The sequence below is a fragment of the Montipora foliosa genome, chromosome 8 (assembly GCF_036669935.1).
Source record: "Montipora foliosa isolate CH-2021 chromosome 8, ASM3666993v2, whole genome shotgun sequence".
NCBI lineage: Eukaryota > Metazoa > Cnidaria > Anthozoa > Scleractinia > Acroporidae > Montipora > Montipora foliosa.
In genome coordinates, this window is record NC_090876.1 from 38,001,819 (window position 1) to 38,017,658 (window position 15,840).

The following is a 15,840-nucleotide window of genomic DNA, read 5'->3' on the forward strand; positions in this document are numbered from 1 at the left end:
CTTGATAATTATCGCTGTCGTGCGAAAACCGAATCCGATAATTGTTTATTATCAACAGACATTTTTTCGTCACGAAGCTTTGGTTTGTGCAGCTTCCTCACACAAAAAACGGCTGCAAGGAGGCAATGGTTTGTGTTGTTTAATTTTAAAGTAATTTCTGAGTTAACGTTAAGCTGTATAACGAGAAGTAGTAAAACGACACAAAATGAACTGCACTGCGTCAGCTGCGTGACACAGCCCTTTTAATTCTACGTACCTCTTTAGCGAGTAAAATAAATTAGATCTTAAAAACGTTGCGTTCGGAACCTCCCTCGAGGACCTGAAATCTCCTAGAAGGAAATGTTTTTCTTTGATAGCATGCAAGTGATAATCACTCATCATGATCATGTACTTGTTTCAATTGCGTATTGTGAATAAGGAATACTTGAAGTGTTGACTTAAGTACATCTTAGATTTTTGAAAAGCAAAGCTCTTAGGGGATATCCGTTTGATATCAAAAGATCTGTAAAATTGATGTATAACCTTAAATATTTTTTATCAAGGCCCTTCGATCGACTGCAACGGACAACGACGTATTATTAATGAGAATTGTGTGCCCATGTCAGGTTGTTATTAGAGGACGATTCGAGGATTGGATGATCCGGATGAATACTCGCAAATTGATAAAACAAATTTACCACAATTCAGTTTTCTTGGTGAGCGGTAGCCTTTGGTGATTTACCACTTACAATTCCATGTACTACCGACTGTACCTGTGGAAAATTAAAATGAAGGACAACTAATAAATTTTCAGACTGAAAAGAATCTGTAAATAAGCTTAATTTTGATCTAATGGAAGGGTGTTTTGCACAGAGATGTTTTTCATTTCATTTCATGATTTTGTGAGGATGAATTGCATTATGATCTCTCTCAAAGTAATGTCTTATTATCGTTGAAAGTTTACGAACTTCTTAGTTATCTAGTAGATTTAAATCGGTATTCCACAGATCACTTTGTGACCTGCGTCACCGACTGCAAAAGAACCAAGTGAGATTCTTTGATAGCAAGACTCAATGATCGAAAACTTCAATGTAGGAAAAAAACCATGCGAAACACAACAAAACACTTTTAAGACGTTAAAAATGATTTAAGCCTTAATTTATGCTCCAACGCTATTTCTTTTATTCCTGATATAAATGCCAGGAATGTTTGAAACTAAAAAACTTGACGAAATTGATAAATTGGTTGTTGATCAATCATGCCAGCGATGACTGCGATACCGAACACAATTTTGTAATGACATTTCGAAGACATTCTCAGTGTCTGTTATGAAGTTAAGAGAAAGGGTTACCCGACGAATTGCATATACACTCCGCTCATGGACTGAAGGTAGTTTAACATTTTGAAATGATGATTACATTAGGGAATTTACACCGAGGAGCCCATCGATAATATTATGCACAGAATTGTCATAGTCAAGGTGCAATGTGGGCGAAGCTGAGAGGAAGGCATTGAAGTTAGGATAGGGAGTCAATAGCCACTGGTCGCTGTCTTCACGCGTAGAATGTTTACGTTTTTCGTTCCTTTCATTTATTTGAATTAGGTCATTTCAAGGTGATGTTTTACAAGAGCCAAAGTTACCTTAAATGTTACTCGGACCGGTGAAAGAATTGCAGATTTTTTTCTTTTTAATTAAACCTATTAAATATGGCGTTTAACTCTCCATATTGCAGATCTGACACCTAATTTTTTTGGATTATTGCTACTCGTCAATTGGCTTGATTTCATGCTTAGGTGGGTTCAAAGGTTAGCACATGCATGACTATGAAAAGGTCGCGGAAGACAATATTGACGACTCCTCGGGCAATCATTTGTGTTAGTTACGAGATGAGAGTGAGGAGAGATTAAAAAGTTTAAATGAATGATTCGCAATGTCAAGGATAATGGGTTTGACATCGTGGTTCTTTCATCTTGAAAAATTATCTTGATTTCCTTCAAGAGTTCCTAAGGCGTTGATACGTTGAAAAACAACAAGTCGCGACAATTTGAACAAGCTCAATGACTTGAAGCTTCATCTCAAGGTTAGCAATTCTCGAGTGTATTTATAACGAGAACGTGACAACTATGATACTGCAAGTTTCAGTCAGAGTAATGTAATTGACCACTAGTCAGCTTAATTTTAGAAATACACAACTTCCCTTTGGGATCGTGCTTTGGCGCATAGTGCTCACGGGTAATAGGTGGAGAAAAATAGACGAGAACAACACGGAGGAATAGCCTTTGTGATGGCGTAAACAAGTTCGGATGAGAACATCCGTTTTTTAATGATTCAGTTGTCACATAGTTCTTGTTATGGTTGACAGCAAAAAACATTCGTCAATTTGTTTTAAGTATTCAAAACCTTAACGCCTACAGTAGAGATAGACTTGTATTCAGTGAAGTAGCCCGCCAGGTTCGAAGAAGATGCTCGATGAAGACTTATACGTGTTTTGAGTTACGTATTGACGAACATCGTCAAGAGCTTTATCTCCGGAGTTATCTCATTCATTTAAGACTAACGATCGAAACGTGGAAATACATTATTTTGATACTCGACAAATCACGGAAAACTGCCTTTTGCGTGCGGTCAATAGAGCGCATTGTCAAAATTCTGAAAAACGATTTATGAGTAACATTGTAAAATGTTGACGATATATGCTGTAAGCGATAAGCCAAGAGTTTTGTACAAAAAAAACATTTGTAATCCTTTTAAGTTACATGTATGCGATCAGAAAGGTACCTGGCCGACTTTAATATATGTTTTTTTATTTGGAAATAAAAACTTGTCAAGCTAAATCAATCTTGCAATAAGTGATATACATCACCAAAGCACTGATAATTAGCCAGTTCCATGCCTTTGAGGAAACCGACCAACAAGGTTTGACTTATTTGGCATGTTCTGACTTGATTCCTTACAATTCGCATATTATCACGGCAATTTCCTTTGATTTTTGTTATTCAACTTGCCTTCAGGCGCTTGATTTCCATCTCCGATCTGCTATCATCGTCTTGGGATTATTGCTACGTCACAAACAATAAAGATACATCATTGTCAAAAGAATCCTATTTTTCCCTAGCGATATTCGCAAATCCGTTAAATAATGTTTTTTTGTCAAAAATTTAAGCCTGCAGCTAAGGGACGAGGCTATTAATTTATCTGTCATTCAAACCAAAATAAAGAGAGAATTGTTTTAATGCATATTCCAATCTGATATCTGATATAAAAGACCTACTTGGAGGAAATCCTCAAACGAGATCATTTAGAACTGGTCAGGTTCACGGAATGATGGTAACCAGTGAGAATAGTCAGCTAGTCGTTTAAGCGGAAAGGTTTTATGTGAGAGCTTGAAAACATAAGGTAAGTACATAGAGATTTGTCTGGCAATTAATATTCGCTCTGTAGTACATACAAATCGCCCTCTCGGGTTACTCTATTTCTCTTGGAAGGAAACTATGTACAGTAGATTTATAAATTTATGATATACCGAACAACCACTTTTTCGTGTTGCTTCTTTTGTTGAACATGTTGTTGTTGTTATTCAGGCTATTTTCTGACGCTGTTTTAAGTTATTCAAAGCTAAAGGTCGTTTGATTTTCTTTTTTTCTGATTTGAGAAGCTAAAAGTCGTACTCATTGTTCGAGTTACCAATTTTAAGCATCGTATTAAACCCTTCAGAAGAAACGGACGTAAAAGGCATTGTCTTTATAACTTTACCGAAGTTCACAGAATCATTTATATGTATTAACTTAAAACACTGATACACTCATGGAAACTTTGAACATTAGTGTAGAGGAAATTTACATTTGTGAGGTTCGTTAGGCCTGCCATGGAAAGTATTGGTTATCTTCTCCTCAAGAATGTACAATATACCATTACGAAATCCGGTCAGTGAGGAAGAGCTCGATGTTTGATGTCCACTGAAACAGGAAGATATTAAGAATCCGGAACGGAGAAAATGATTTTCCATAACATGAATGCAGTTACAGTTAGAAATTATCCACTAACTACGATACGGGATATACTACAACTTGAAAACAACTGTATTCTAACAGTACATGAGGAAACTGCGGAAGATTTGACGCGGAAACATGTTTGGTTTAATTTGTGTGGGTGTTATTACAGAAATACTGATTATTGTAGCCTGTGAGTTTATAAGTAAAATGTTACATACATGCTTGCCTTAGGGTGAAATTATGTAAGCACCAGCTGTATCAAATGCTCTCAGAAAATAACCGCTTTTATTGACTCTGCAGAAACTAAAAAACGTTGTCACATCTTGGAAACCGCTTGACACTAAGGCAACCAAAGCAAACACAATTGAATGAAAGAAGAGAACCGTGTTTTCCTTCATTAAATCCGTTTCCTTTTGTTACACAGTTTCTTAATTGTGCTAAGAAATAATAAGAAGACAGAGGATGAAAGTCAAATTCTGAGATCAAGTTATGAGGAAGCCATCTTAAAACTGAGCTACTTGTTTTTCGTCAGCTTTGAGATTTCCGACATTAAAAAATCATCGAACACCGACTGAAATTAATCTTACTGATTTTTGTGAGACAGAAATCACTGTTCAGCTAATCCATACATATGCATCGGTTAATTCTGCTTCAGTGACCCTTGCGAACTTTTTAATCCTCAATTGAAATCAATTTTTGATGTTATTAGAATTCATGCTTTGCATCCTGATTGATTGTCCTCGGTGGAAATTTCATGTATTAACATATCCGTTTTGAAAGGGCTCAGTTTTCAAGTTTTGGAGAACTTGAGTTAAGTGTTTTTTAGATGTACGCATTAAATTAATATAAGTCATTTGTCACTAAATTCGAATAACATAAAGAAAACTTGGTTATAAGTCGATGCCCAAGTGCAATACCACACACACACACACACACACACAAATTGAAAGACTGATATCGATTGACTACACAAATTCTCCATAGTTGAGAATCTTGCATCAGTGTGTTTATACGATCTCAAACACTCCAACTTGGTTCGTTGAATTATATTTAAGCCAATGCTTCTAACTTTTGTACTCCGTCGGAAGACCTCACATGGGACTACGGAATCATCAGAACGATTAGAAAAGCCGAAAGATAGTGTAACTGATAGTGTAATTGTTATTCGAATTTTGGTGGTGTTACACATTGAGAATACATTTGTCTTGTAATTCGTTGCATCAATTACCGGAGATGAAAACTGAGGCTTTTGTTTCTTGATCCTGTAGTTAACAACATGGTAAACAATCGAGGAAGTCAACAGGCAAATCTTCAACCCAGAGAAGAACTTAACATAATCAATTTTTCATTCACAGCTGACATTTACTAATCGCTCAGACCTATCTATCAACTGAAACTTTCAAAAAGAGTTTAAGACAGGAAGCGAATACCAAAAAAGCCTTTCAAAAATTAGCCCTATAAATAAATCATCAGTATCGAAAGATATACCATTCGTCCTGATAACATCTTCCTTTAACCAATAAATTCTTAAGACGTCAGTCCGGCATGGTGCTGTTCATTACTTCTTCTCAAGACTAGACCTCCCAAAGGCCGGGGTAAGTCCCTCGTAAACCAAAGATTTATATTCCAACCTCTATATAATCAAGTTATTTTCTGAATTATACCAAATGAAACTTTTAAAAAGAAAAGCCGCTAATCCTTTATCTCCAATTAAGAACTACTGTCAGGTATTCTCTCTGTCTGTCTCTCTCTCTAACACCTGCAATTCGAAACCGAGGAAATTGAAATCGATCGAGTAGGCGATTCGAGAACAGGTAATTCAATTTTAAGCTTTCAACATGGTTAAATTACCACAGGCCTTTATGATCCACAAGACCACAGGGTAGAAGCTCCTTTGACTTCGATAGTATTCCTCTCCGATAAAGATAAGCTTCCAATCTGGAATATATATTGTTAAATAGGACCCGAAACCACTCGAAATCTTGTCAATGATCGACCGCCTCTGAACTTTTGCATGTTTCAAGTGAATCTTCCAAGCCTTAGGCCATTTAACTAGACGCTCGATGAGCGTACCCTGGGTTGCCTGTGGTACGTGTTACTCAAAAACAGAAGGGACTGAGTTAAGTGGTATTGAACTGCAGCGTTCCAGGCAATTTTTTTCAAGTCGGGGGTCATTAAGACCATTTCAGGGGTCACCCAGAAGTCGTGTCAGCAGAGGCCCATTGGCTCACACGTTGATACGACGAAACAGATCTTTTTCTGAGGTTAAAAACTTGGCTATCACCCTATTAATCATTTGTCAGAAAGAAACCATAGGCACGCATCGCGTAAGTGTGGTAGTGCAGTAACACAGCACTTTATTCCATATTGTCAACTGAGCTGCGTTTTGTCTTCCAGAATATTCAAGTTCAATATGTAGCTCTAGTAGTACACGATATTGTTTTGGTAATCTATATCATTGTCGTGTCATGGTATAAGTCTCGTGTCATGGTAAATAGCCTCCTGAGAAGACATGTGGTTACTAGCAAAGTACTAAACCCAGAAAGATGAAGAAAATAAAAGGGAATCGAGCTTCTAGGCTGAAACGATGATCATTTCCAAGTTCCCTCACAACTTCTCTTCACCACAACGTTCACTACAGTTAAACTCTGTCTGGCAGGGTTAGTATCTGGATGGGTGACCTAAAAATATACCACTTCGTAACAGAAGCATAGGACCGAAAATTCTATTTTAATGCCCAAAAATGCGAGGTAAGCAAGGTACACATTTTTTTTTAGCTTGCTTTATGCAAAACAAATATTGACGCAAAAGAAAATAAATATTGATACACAGTTTTTAGGAAGAGAAAAGGAAGTTTTCAGGATGGTCGATCGAGAATAAAATATATTGCCATCAGCAACAAAATTTACGACATGAAAACAACATTAATTTTGAACCACGGATATGAAACATTTTGCGAGATTTTTGCTACGTTCAAATTTGGTATTGTACTTTTGGCTGCACAAGTAAATAGCAAAATCGAAAGTGACATCGAATTCAGCGGGCGCCGTGAACAAGTTACCGCGGCGTGATTACTCGCGAAACAGTGAAGAATCTGTGTCAAATTTTGCCAAGATACCGAATTTTTGTTTTTGTTAGTTTTCATTTTCTTTCAAGTGTTAAAAAGTTTGAGAAGAAATGTGCGAATGCAACACAAAGATCACAATCGCTTAACTCTTGAGGTTGACCATTGTTTCTGCAAAGTCAAAAATTTACTCTCCAAGACGAGGTTATTTATCACCAGGTAATTCCATCGTTTTGGAAATAGCAACATGGGCGTAGTCAGGATTTTTCAAAGGGGGGGGGGGGGGGGGGGTCACACTATGTCAAACAGAGGATACTCGCGTTTTCGCAACCTGAATATTGTAGGTTGTTTGAGTAAAAAAACGGCTTACAAAGGGGGGTCACGGGCACCCCAGGACCCCCCTAGCTACGCCCTTGAGCAACTACTTTATCATTATTCATCAGCGTCACATTTTTTTGCCGATTTTGGGGCTCATTTTGTTGAAACTCGAGCACGCTTCCAACAGACCTGTTTATTTTCGTGACTTATGCGCTGCTTACAGTGCACTACCACGAAAATCCTCCCGTAGCACATTTCAACACACGTATGCAAACTTGTTAAGCTCGAAAATTACACAACACGATAAATTCAGGTGGAAATCTCAGAAAAAATCTTTTCTAGCGAAAAATTTATTGAAACAAACAACCTATTTGCTATTAGAGGCAAAAAGCCCTTCGATTCCTATTTCAATTGCGTGCGTGCAAACGAGACACACAATCGGTGTCACAAAGCATATGCAATGAAATAAATTTCTGACAGTTCACATAAAACCCTTTTCGAAAGAACCTTGACCGTAAATGATAAAGCACAAAAGAGACAACAAGCTTTCATTCAAATAATTTTTCACTGTCACATTTCCAATTTTTTTTAAATTGCAGAGTTGAGTGCAAAATGAATGTAACTTGCCAGACAACTTAGATGCGACTTTAGTAAACAATGTGATGCATTCAAGGCGTTCGATTCCTTCAATGCTTGTTAAATACATAAAAGAATTGCCATTTGATTTCAGTGTTGTATATAATACCAAGTTAGTAAAATATTAGAAACTAATCTCACTTGATATCCAACGGCGAAAAATGAAATTGTTGTCGAAGACCATTACTCGTCGCTTTAAAGATTCCAGATATGTATTTTTCACCGCCTGTCTTGTTTATCCAATTGACGTTCCATTCTTGAGCTCCATAAGGGTATATTTTGTTTAAAGATGCACTAAAGCGCTATTCGCGTTACAATGAATTTCGACGCCATTGCAGGTTAATAATTAAATGTTTTCGTTTGTGCACCAGAGAAATCTACGCATTACCCCCAGCCCCCTCAAACCTAACAAATTCCCACAGAAGACTCTATGCACGAAGACTCCACTTAGCAGGGAAGTGACAGACAAGACTTTTCATGACACGGAAAAAAAACAAAAAACGCGAAAGCATTTTCTGACTGGAGTGCCTATATGGCAACCAGTAAAAAGAAACTTAAAGAAGAATGATAAAGGAATACAATATTTTTTTTTGAACCGTTTCTGTTCTGTTTTGCTCTACGTATAATACACCTGTTTTATCTTGTGTGTTTTTTGTTAGTACGCCTCCGATTCGCCAAGAATGTTTTTGCTTTCAAGTTGGATTCAAGTTATCTGTATATGTTGCAGGTAAAATCCGTTCTCAGGTTGAATCAGTTTTTACCTAGGTTAAATTTACCTAAGTTGAATATGCACTCTACCTAGTTTGAAGAAGCTATCAACTCCCCAAAAAGGACTGAACACGCCTATATCTTCCCTCAAGTTATTTCTTACGCATCTTAACACATCTTCTTAATGTTTCGTATCATCTTATCGGTTTCTTTATTCGTACACTTATCCATTCAGTCTCAACATTACAACATAATTACGGAACAAGGAACTGTACTATGCACTTACCGGTACTCGACCTAACTCCCTCGAGAGCTATAGTCCTATGTCTTCACCACTACACCGTACAACAGCGAACATACTCAACCCAACACAGTTCTTTTCAATATTTACTTTTGCATAATAAGTCAATTAATATCCATGTACAATAACCAAAACTAATGCTAATCTGACCCTGATTTTTCTCTAGGCTTAACTTAGGCTCCAAAAAAAGTTTCTTCAATTCATCTGAGTGCATATTCAACCTAGATAAAATGAGGATCACTAGTTTAACCTAGTTAAAATTGGATTCAACCTGATACAGGATTTTACCGGCAACACATACACGTTTGGAGGGAGTATGAAGGGGTGCTGTTGTTGTTGTTGTTGTTGTTGTTTTTGTTGTTGACCACCAAAAGGTTTGGTTTGAACACCTACAGGTGGACCACAACTTAGCCGTAGCGGTTGATGTTTTTATTTTGTTGAAATAAGAGCTTGTCTTTTCGGAAATACATGTATTCCTGTATAAAAAGAACAGCTCTTTTGACATGATTTCCCGTGCACTCCCCGGCTCCGTCCAACGCAAGTCTCATATTGACGTTACAGTACTACGTAGAAAATGCCCAGACTGAATACATCTCAATATTTTGCCACAACACCACCATAAAAACAATTATTGAAAACTATATCACTGGATATAATGCAATTCTAGAGTTTTGATTTGCCTAGCCATCATGGTATGTGAGCTATTGTAACATGCTCGGACAAATATCAGTTTGTTTGTTTTTACGCGGGATGCCGTAGGAAGGGCGTTTTAATAAATCAGACCAATTCCGTTTTATTTTCATGGTAGTCACAAATCGCCGTGTTTTTCTATTGTGTGAATTAGTTGGCTCCAATCCACCTTGAAATCACTTGCAAGATCAGGGGTCAATCAGAGTGGATAAACATTATGTGTGATTTCATTTGCTCTAGTCCAACTTGGAATCACGTGCGAGATCTGGAATAGACACTGAAGTATTGATCATGCACAATACTCGGCTCGCAATGTCCATGAAAGTTCTCCAATCGAACCAGTTTGTTCACTTATCTAATGGTGAATGGAAATTAAATTCTTTAATTTATGAACCCTGTTTTTTGGTTTTATTGAACCGTGAATACTCGCATGAGTGTGCCTTGCCATTGATCGAACCAACGAGTTTGCCAATTCATCAATGGCAGCAATGGAACCGACGAGTTTAGCGGCTTGTTTAGTTCAGTTATAAGAAATTTTTTTTTTATAAGAACGTCGAAGCTGCCATTAACCAAAATTCTAAGAACGTATCAAGAACATTCCTCAGGCTGAGAGTAAGTCGAGAGTCTATTAAGAACGTTCTTATTTTACATAAAATACGGTAAATAAATGCATGTAAATTAACCCAAATAGTAAAGGGTATTTGGTATAGCATAACAATGGTTTTCTCGTTGCATGATACACATCTCAGTTTGTAATAATGAGCAGTTCTTATTTATAAGAACCTTTGATAGGTTTCCTCCATGATGTGGTCATACAGTGAAAGACTATACCATGTAAATTTAATAACATCTTAACGTTTTCATCCTCACATCGCAAAAATATATAAAAACGTTCAACTACAACACCAAAATTAGACGTTCCTATAAAGAAAAAAATAGTGTATCAAACGAAGAGTTCAACTGGTTAGCAAACAGTTTGTCTAAACACGAAATTTTAAGCAACTTTCACATAGTACGATAATTCACTCAGATAAATTTAAGCTTGGCACCCTATCGATCGAAGATGCTACCGTTCATTACCTAGGGTCGATACTTTCAGTTTTAATCGATCATTGCTATGTTAGTGTTATGTTTATTTGTTGTAATATCCATACTGACACTACATAATCAGGATATAAACTTGCAATAATAAAGGATTAGTGAGGTTCGTTAGAGTCCCGTTTTGTCATCGACGTGGCATTTGAAAGTAGTCGTAATTGACGTTGTGTGTTTTGAGGAGAATCTTTTTGTACCGCTTTCTAGTAATTGTTCAGTAATAAAGGCATTGTACTATATGTATTTATGAAAAATCAGGGGTGTGGGATATCAGTAAACTCCGTGCTGCAACGCGACTTCAGTAGTGTCAACGACCAACAGCGACATATCCCGCGTAGACGCCTTCAGGCGTCTTGTTACAAAATAAACTAGGTTGTCTATCATCTCATTTCAAAGTGCGATGGTGGAATATTTGTTGATTATACATATATCATATTGTGAATGAATGAATTGCATGTTTTCAATTTCTCTTGCAGGCGATTCGGCTGCAGAAGAGGAAGACATCAGGACCAAATCTGGAGTAACAAAGACCTGAAATTGGAAGCAAATCGTTCACAAAAGTATTGTTTGGCGTTCATTGCTAGTCATACCCATATCACGTCTTAGGCCTGAAGGCAAACTGTTTTTGAAATTCCCTTGGAAATCAAGTACCAACATCAAAAGCGCTAAAACATATCGATTCTTTGAGGCCAGAAAAACGTCCTAGGGAACGAGCGTTTACATTTACTAAGCAGCCACATTTGATCCATATCGAGAACAAACATGAATAACACGACAAATGCAACAGACATTCCTGCATATGAATCTGATGACTCTTGGTGGGATTGGAAAACATTTTTTTTAGCCTTTTACATCATTGTAATGATCGTGACCATATTGGGAAACAGCTTAGTTTGTATCGCCATATACGTCGACCGGCGTCTCCGCAGCCCTACAAACTGGTTTATTGCGTCCCTGGCAGTAAGTGACTTACTTTACGCATCTGCGGGGCTACCCTTCCGCATCCTCTCCAACGTAACGGCCATACAATATGTTTGGATCTGCAAAGCATGGATTTGGCTGGACATGGCTTGTGCGGCGGCATCCATCGCCAATCTGGCGGTGATCTCAGTTGACAGATACTTGAAAATTACCAAACCTTTTGATTACCATAGAAAGATGACAAACCGGCGCTCATTTTTGGCCATTGGCGGCGTGTGGCTGTTCGCCGCCACACTGGCGACGCTTTCCATTATCGCTTGGCCTGGAGAGCGAGGCGTTAACTTGAGCCGTTACGGCTATTGTACGAATACCAACAAAACATTCTACACGGTGGCGAACATAGTAGCTTTTCTGTTCCCACTTATTGTGCTCGTGACTTGTTACAGCATGATTTTGCGCACTGCCTGGATTCAGTTCACAAAAATGCAACACATGAATGTCAACTTCAGCAACAAGGAAGACAGACGTAAACAAAAGAGCGTGCGGCAGGAATTCAAAGCTACCAAGACCCTTGCCATTGTTTTGTTGACCTTCACTTTTTGTTGGGCCCCATTTTTTATCGTTTTCACTATTGAACAGTATGATAGGTCTTTAGTGAGCCCCATTCCGCAAGTTCTCTTTAACCTGATCTTCTTGATTCTACCAAACTTAAACAGTACTTTGAATCCGTTTATTTACGCGTACTTTAATATTGAGTTTCGGCGGGCTTTTAAGAAGATAATTGTATCTATTTGGGACGAACGGGCCCGTCAATACAATAGCAGCAAAAGACGAAGTTCATTGACAAGCTTTTTCCAAACCGCTTTTGCAAGACGCGGAACTCCACCAGCGGAGAATGGCAATCACAATGGAGACCTGGGATCTAAAGAAGATCGACAGTCCTTCTTGAACGGGGATACCATGGTGACTCAAATCTGACCGCGCAAGTGGAGCGCGTGCTTGCCGGCTGCCCCAATCAAATTTACTAATGATTTTGTGTAAAGACTCGGCTAAACATGGAAGAACTGTCAGATAATACTTCCTTGGAGGCGACGTGTGGATGCGCAGCTAAATTAACGTACCATGAATGTTGACGAATACAGTTCATGGAACGAAACGGTTTGCTCAATGCCAAAATGTTGGCGTGGCCAACAACTAGCAGAGACGAAAGCGCTTGAATGAATTTTAAGAAACGCCGCGAGGCCATCAAGCAACCCCTTCTATAGCGCCTCTTCGTGTTTAATTACGAGGACGAGAAAGAAATGTAAAATACTATAAAATACACGGGCAAAGTTATCGTTTTTTTTTTCTCAAATGCTGCTGTTTAAGCCTCGTCCTTGGTTTAGGCACAAGGACAAAAAACACTAATCTTTGAACTCCCAGTGGGTAAGTCTGCGTTTGTTTCTTGTGCTTAGATGTAGCCCTCCCTTGCAATGTTTCCAGCTACGCAGTATCATAGTATCATGTACAAAACTTCGATGGAGAACATTGAATCAGGGAAGGAGGGCTAGGTGTTGTTTGTTTGTTTGTTTTTTTCTCAATAAATTTCTTCTTGGCCATCTTATGAAGTCGGTAAACGCATTTTTTGCACAAGATGTCTCAACAGTTTTGATTTGAGACTAGTTGCAGTCCCGTATAGCAGCTGCTTGCGTTTAAGTGTAAGCAATTTGTATTGTTTTATTAGTCTTTAGTTTTCGGTTTGAGTAGAATACTGCCATTACCTTGAAGTAGCTACAAAGCAAAACTTAATCGATGTATTTAACTCTGACCTTCGCACCTTTCTTTGATTTATATTTCTGTGTAACCTCAACCGGCGACTCTTACGGTATCATTCACATGACGTGGTCAAGGTTTAATTCAATTAGGCACTGCATCTTATGTAACAAAAAGTCTTGGAACTCTAGATATTATTGAATGGAATATTTTACTACGAAACTGAATCAAATAGAAAGATACAGCTCTTGAATAAAATGCAGCTTTTTCAGATACGTAATTTAGATGACTCAGTGCACGTGTTAAGTTCTTCACCTGGGGAGGGTGGTGGGGGGACAAACTTCTTTCTTTTTTCCATTTTGCCTCGATAGCCACTTCCACTCCAACTTTCTGTGCTGAGCATATTTGACATGCATGCAATTGACGTATCCCTCGTTTCCTCTCATTTGATCGGCGACCACTTTTTTCCCGAAAGGAAAGAGAATGTTCGCCCACGGATAAGCTCCTTGTTCCCTACTTCCCTTTAAAAATATGCTTGTGTTCCCTTGTTTCCGAGATTACTTCCAAACTTGTTCTCAGCTTTTATCCCCAAAGTGCTTTTTCTTTTAGATATTTTGTCTCTGTTTCCAAGTTTAAATTTGCCGTATGTATGTTCCCTTTTTCTCCCAAAAATCCCTGGAAGGCCAGGGCCTCAAGAATACAGTTCAATATTATTTTTGCCAAAGATTCACAGAGTACCTGATAATCCTGAGGCATCTGTTTATTGGTTTTGTTTCGAATCAATGCGGATTACAACCGTTTAGAATATGTCCTTAGTACGTCCGATTGTTGAGTACGCCACGGTTGCTTGGTTCCCGTATACAAAGAAAGGAATTAATCGCATCGAATGTAACACGTTTTGTCAATAACGATTACAGCCGCTATAGTAGTGTTTCATCCATGCTTGCGGATTTTAACTGGCCTTCACTGCAGTCAAGGCGCAGGATATGCGATCTCGGCATGTTTTATTAAAATACATAGAGGCCAAGGCAGCCTCCCCTTCCCCACTATCTTTCCTCCGCGCCTGCGTATTGCCGTGTAAGGGCGAGCCACGACTTTAAGATCAGGTTTCCATCCTCTTCAGTCGACGCTTACACTTTTTCTATGTAATATCAATCCCTGCATGTATGGAACGCGTTGTCGATCAGCTGACGTTGTTAGTTGTTCATACTCCGAATTCATCCTAAGAGTGTCCACTACGTTAATATAATAATTTATTACATTGTTTATTTTGACCGGTCTAGCTGCCGGATTAGCATTTGTAAGAGCCACGACCTACCATTACTCTGTCCCTTAATTTATGCCACTGATCCGTCATCCATTTATATATTTGACCTTCCACTTTGTAGTGGATGTTTTGATTGATTTTGCCTTTCCTTTCCGCGAGGAGCGGTCCTCTTTACCTTTGTCTTCGAGTTCATGTAGTCGTGCATCCAATTCCTTGTTAGTCTGCTCTTGAGAGCCAACGTTTCTGATGTTAAATCAAATTCATTTACGTCGTCTGCCAGACTAATAGCTAACTGCTTCAACTCCTCGTCAGTTCACATTCTCACTCTAACCTGAGGCAGCTTTTTACCTTTCCTGGCAGCTGCCATTTTGTTTCTGAAAGAGCCTCGATTATGTTTGCCCTTCATTGCTAAAACGTTCGTCCCAGTTAAGTGCGTCTGGTCTTTATACTAGACGGCTTAGACGATCCTAGACGTCTGAGACCACGAAGACATCCGTTAAGTGCATCGTCACAGTTCAGACTCACTTAACTTGAGACGTTTAATTCGTTTGACGTTTAATGCGTCCGCCCGTATTTATACTGGTCGCCTAAGTTGTCTTAGACGCCCTCCATTTTAAATACGGCCAATGTCAAGGCTTCAAAATCCCAAATCGTCGGCATTAAAAAATACACTATAGGAGTTCCACAGTGGTGCAAAACGCAAGGATCTCGTAAGATTAAATCGTTGAGTAGTCTATTTGCCAGCCAGCCGAAATCCCCATTGAAGGCTTCCTTGATTTGATCGTTCGCAGTACTTTTGAGAGGACTAAGAATTAATACACAAGCATTGTTTGCCATAACAAATGAGGCTTTTTCCCGAAACCAGTGGGAAAAACAGTGAGCAAATTTCACTCTTGTCTTGGACGAGCTGTTCAATATATCGAAATTTGTTCTTCTTCTTTCACGCCACCGCTAAATCCTTATCGCTAACTGCTCCATGTAACATTTCTTTAAAAAAAAGATCTTTTCGCCATTTAGCCTGAGTAATGAACGATTACTGCGAGCGAAAAGCGAGTCCACCGAAAGCAAATTGAGTACTTTATCTGAACTATTCGCTTGCGAGTAAAATTGACAATG

General features: G+C 38.5%; 1 protein-coding gene across 19 annotated transcripts in view; it reads left to right on the forward strand.

Annotated features, from left to right (window-relative positions):
• Positions 1 to 13,760, forward strand: part of LOC138012879 (D(1) dopamine receptor-like) — a 102,611-nt gene extending 88,851 nt beyond the window's left edge. For 18 of the 19 annotated variants that reach the window (XM_068859805.1, XM_068859799.1, XM_068859806.1 and 15 more), the window contains one exon: positions 11,261 to 13,760. In XM_068859805.1, the coding sequence (XP_068715906.1) occupies positions 11,547 to 12,683 (1,137 nt within the window). In that variant the 5' untranslated portion in view covers positions 11,261 to 11,546 and the 3' untranslated portion in view covers positions 12,684 to 13,760. Of the gene's footprint in view, positions 1 to 3,271; positions 3,377 to 11,260 lie in introns of those variants that run through there. The other variant, XM_068859817.1, reaches the window with a different exon arrangement.
• The last annotated feature ends 2,080 nt before the right edge of the window (positions 13,761 to 15,840 follow it).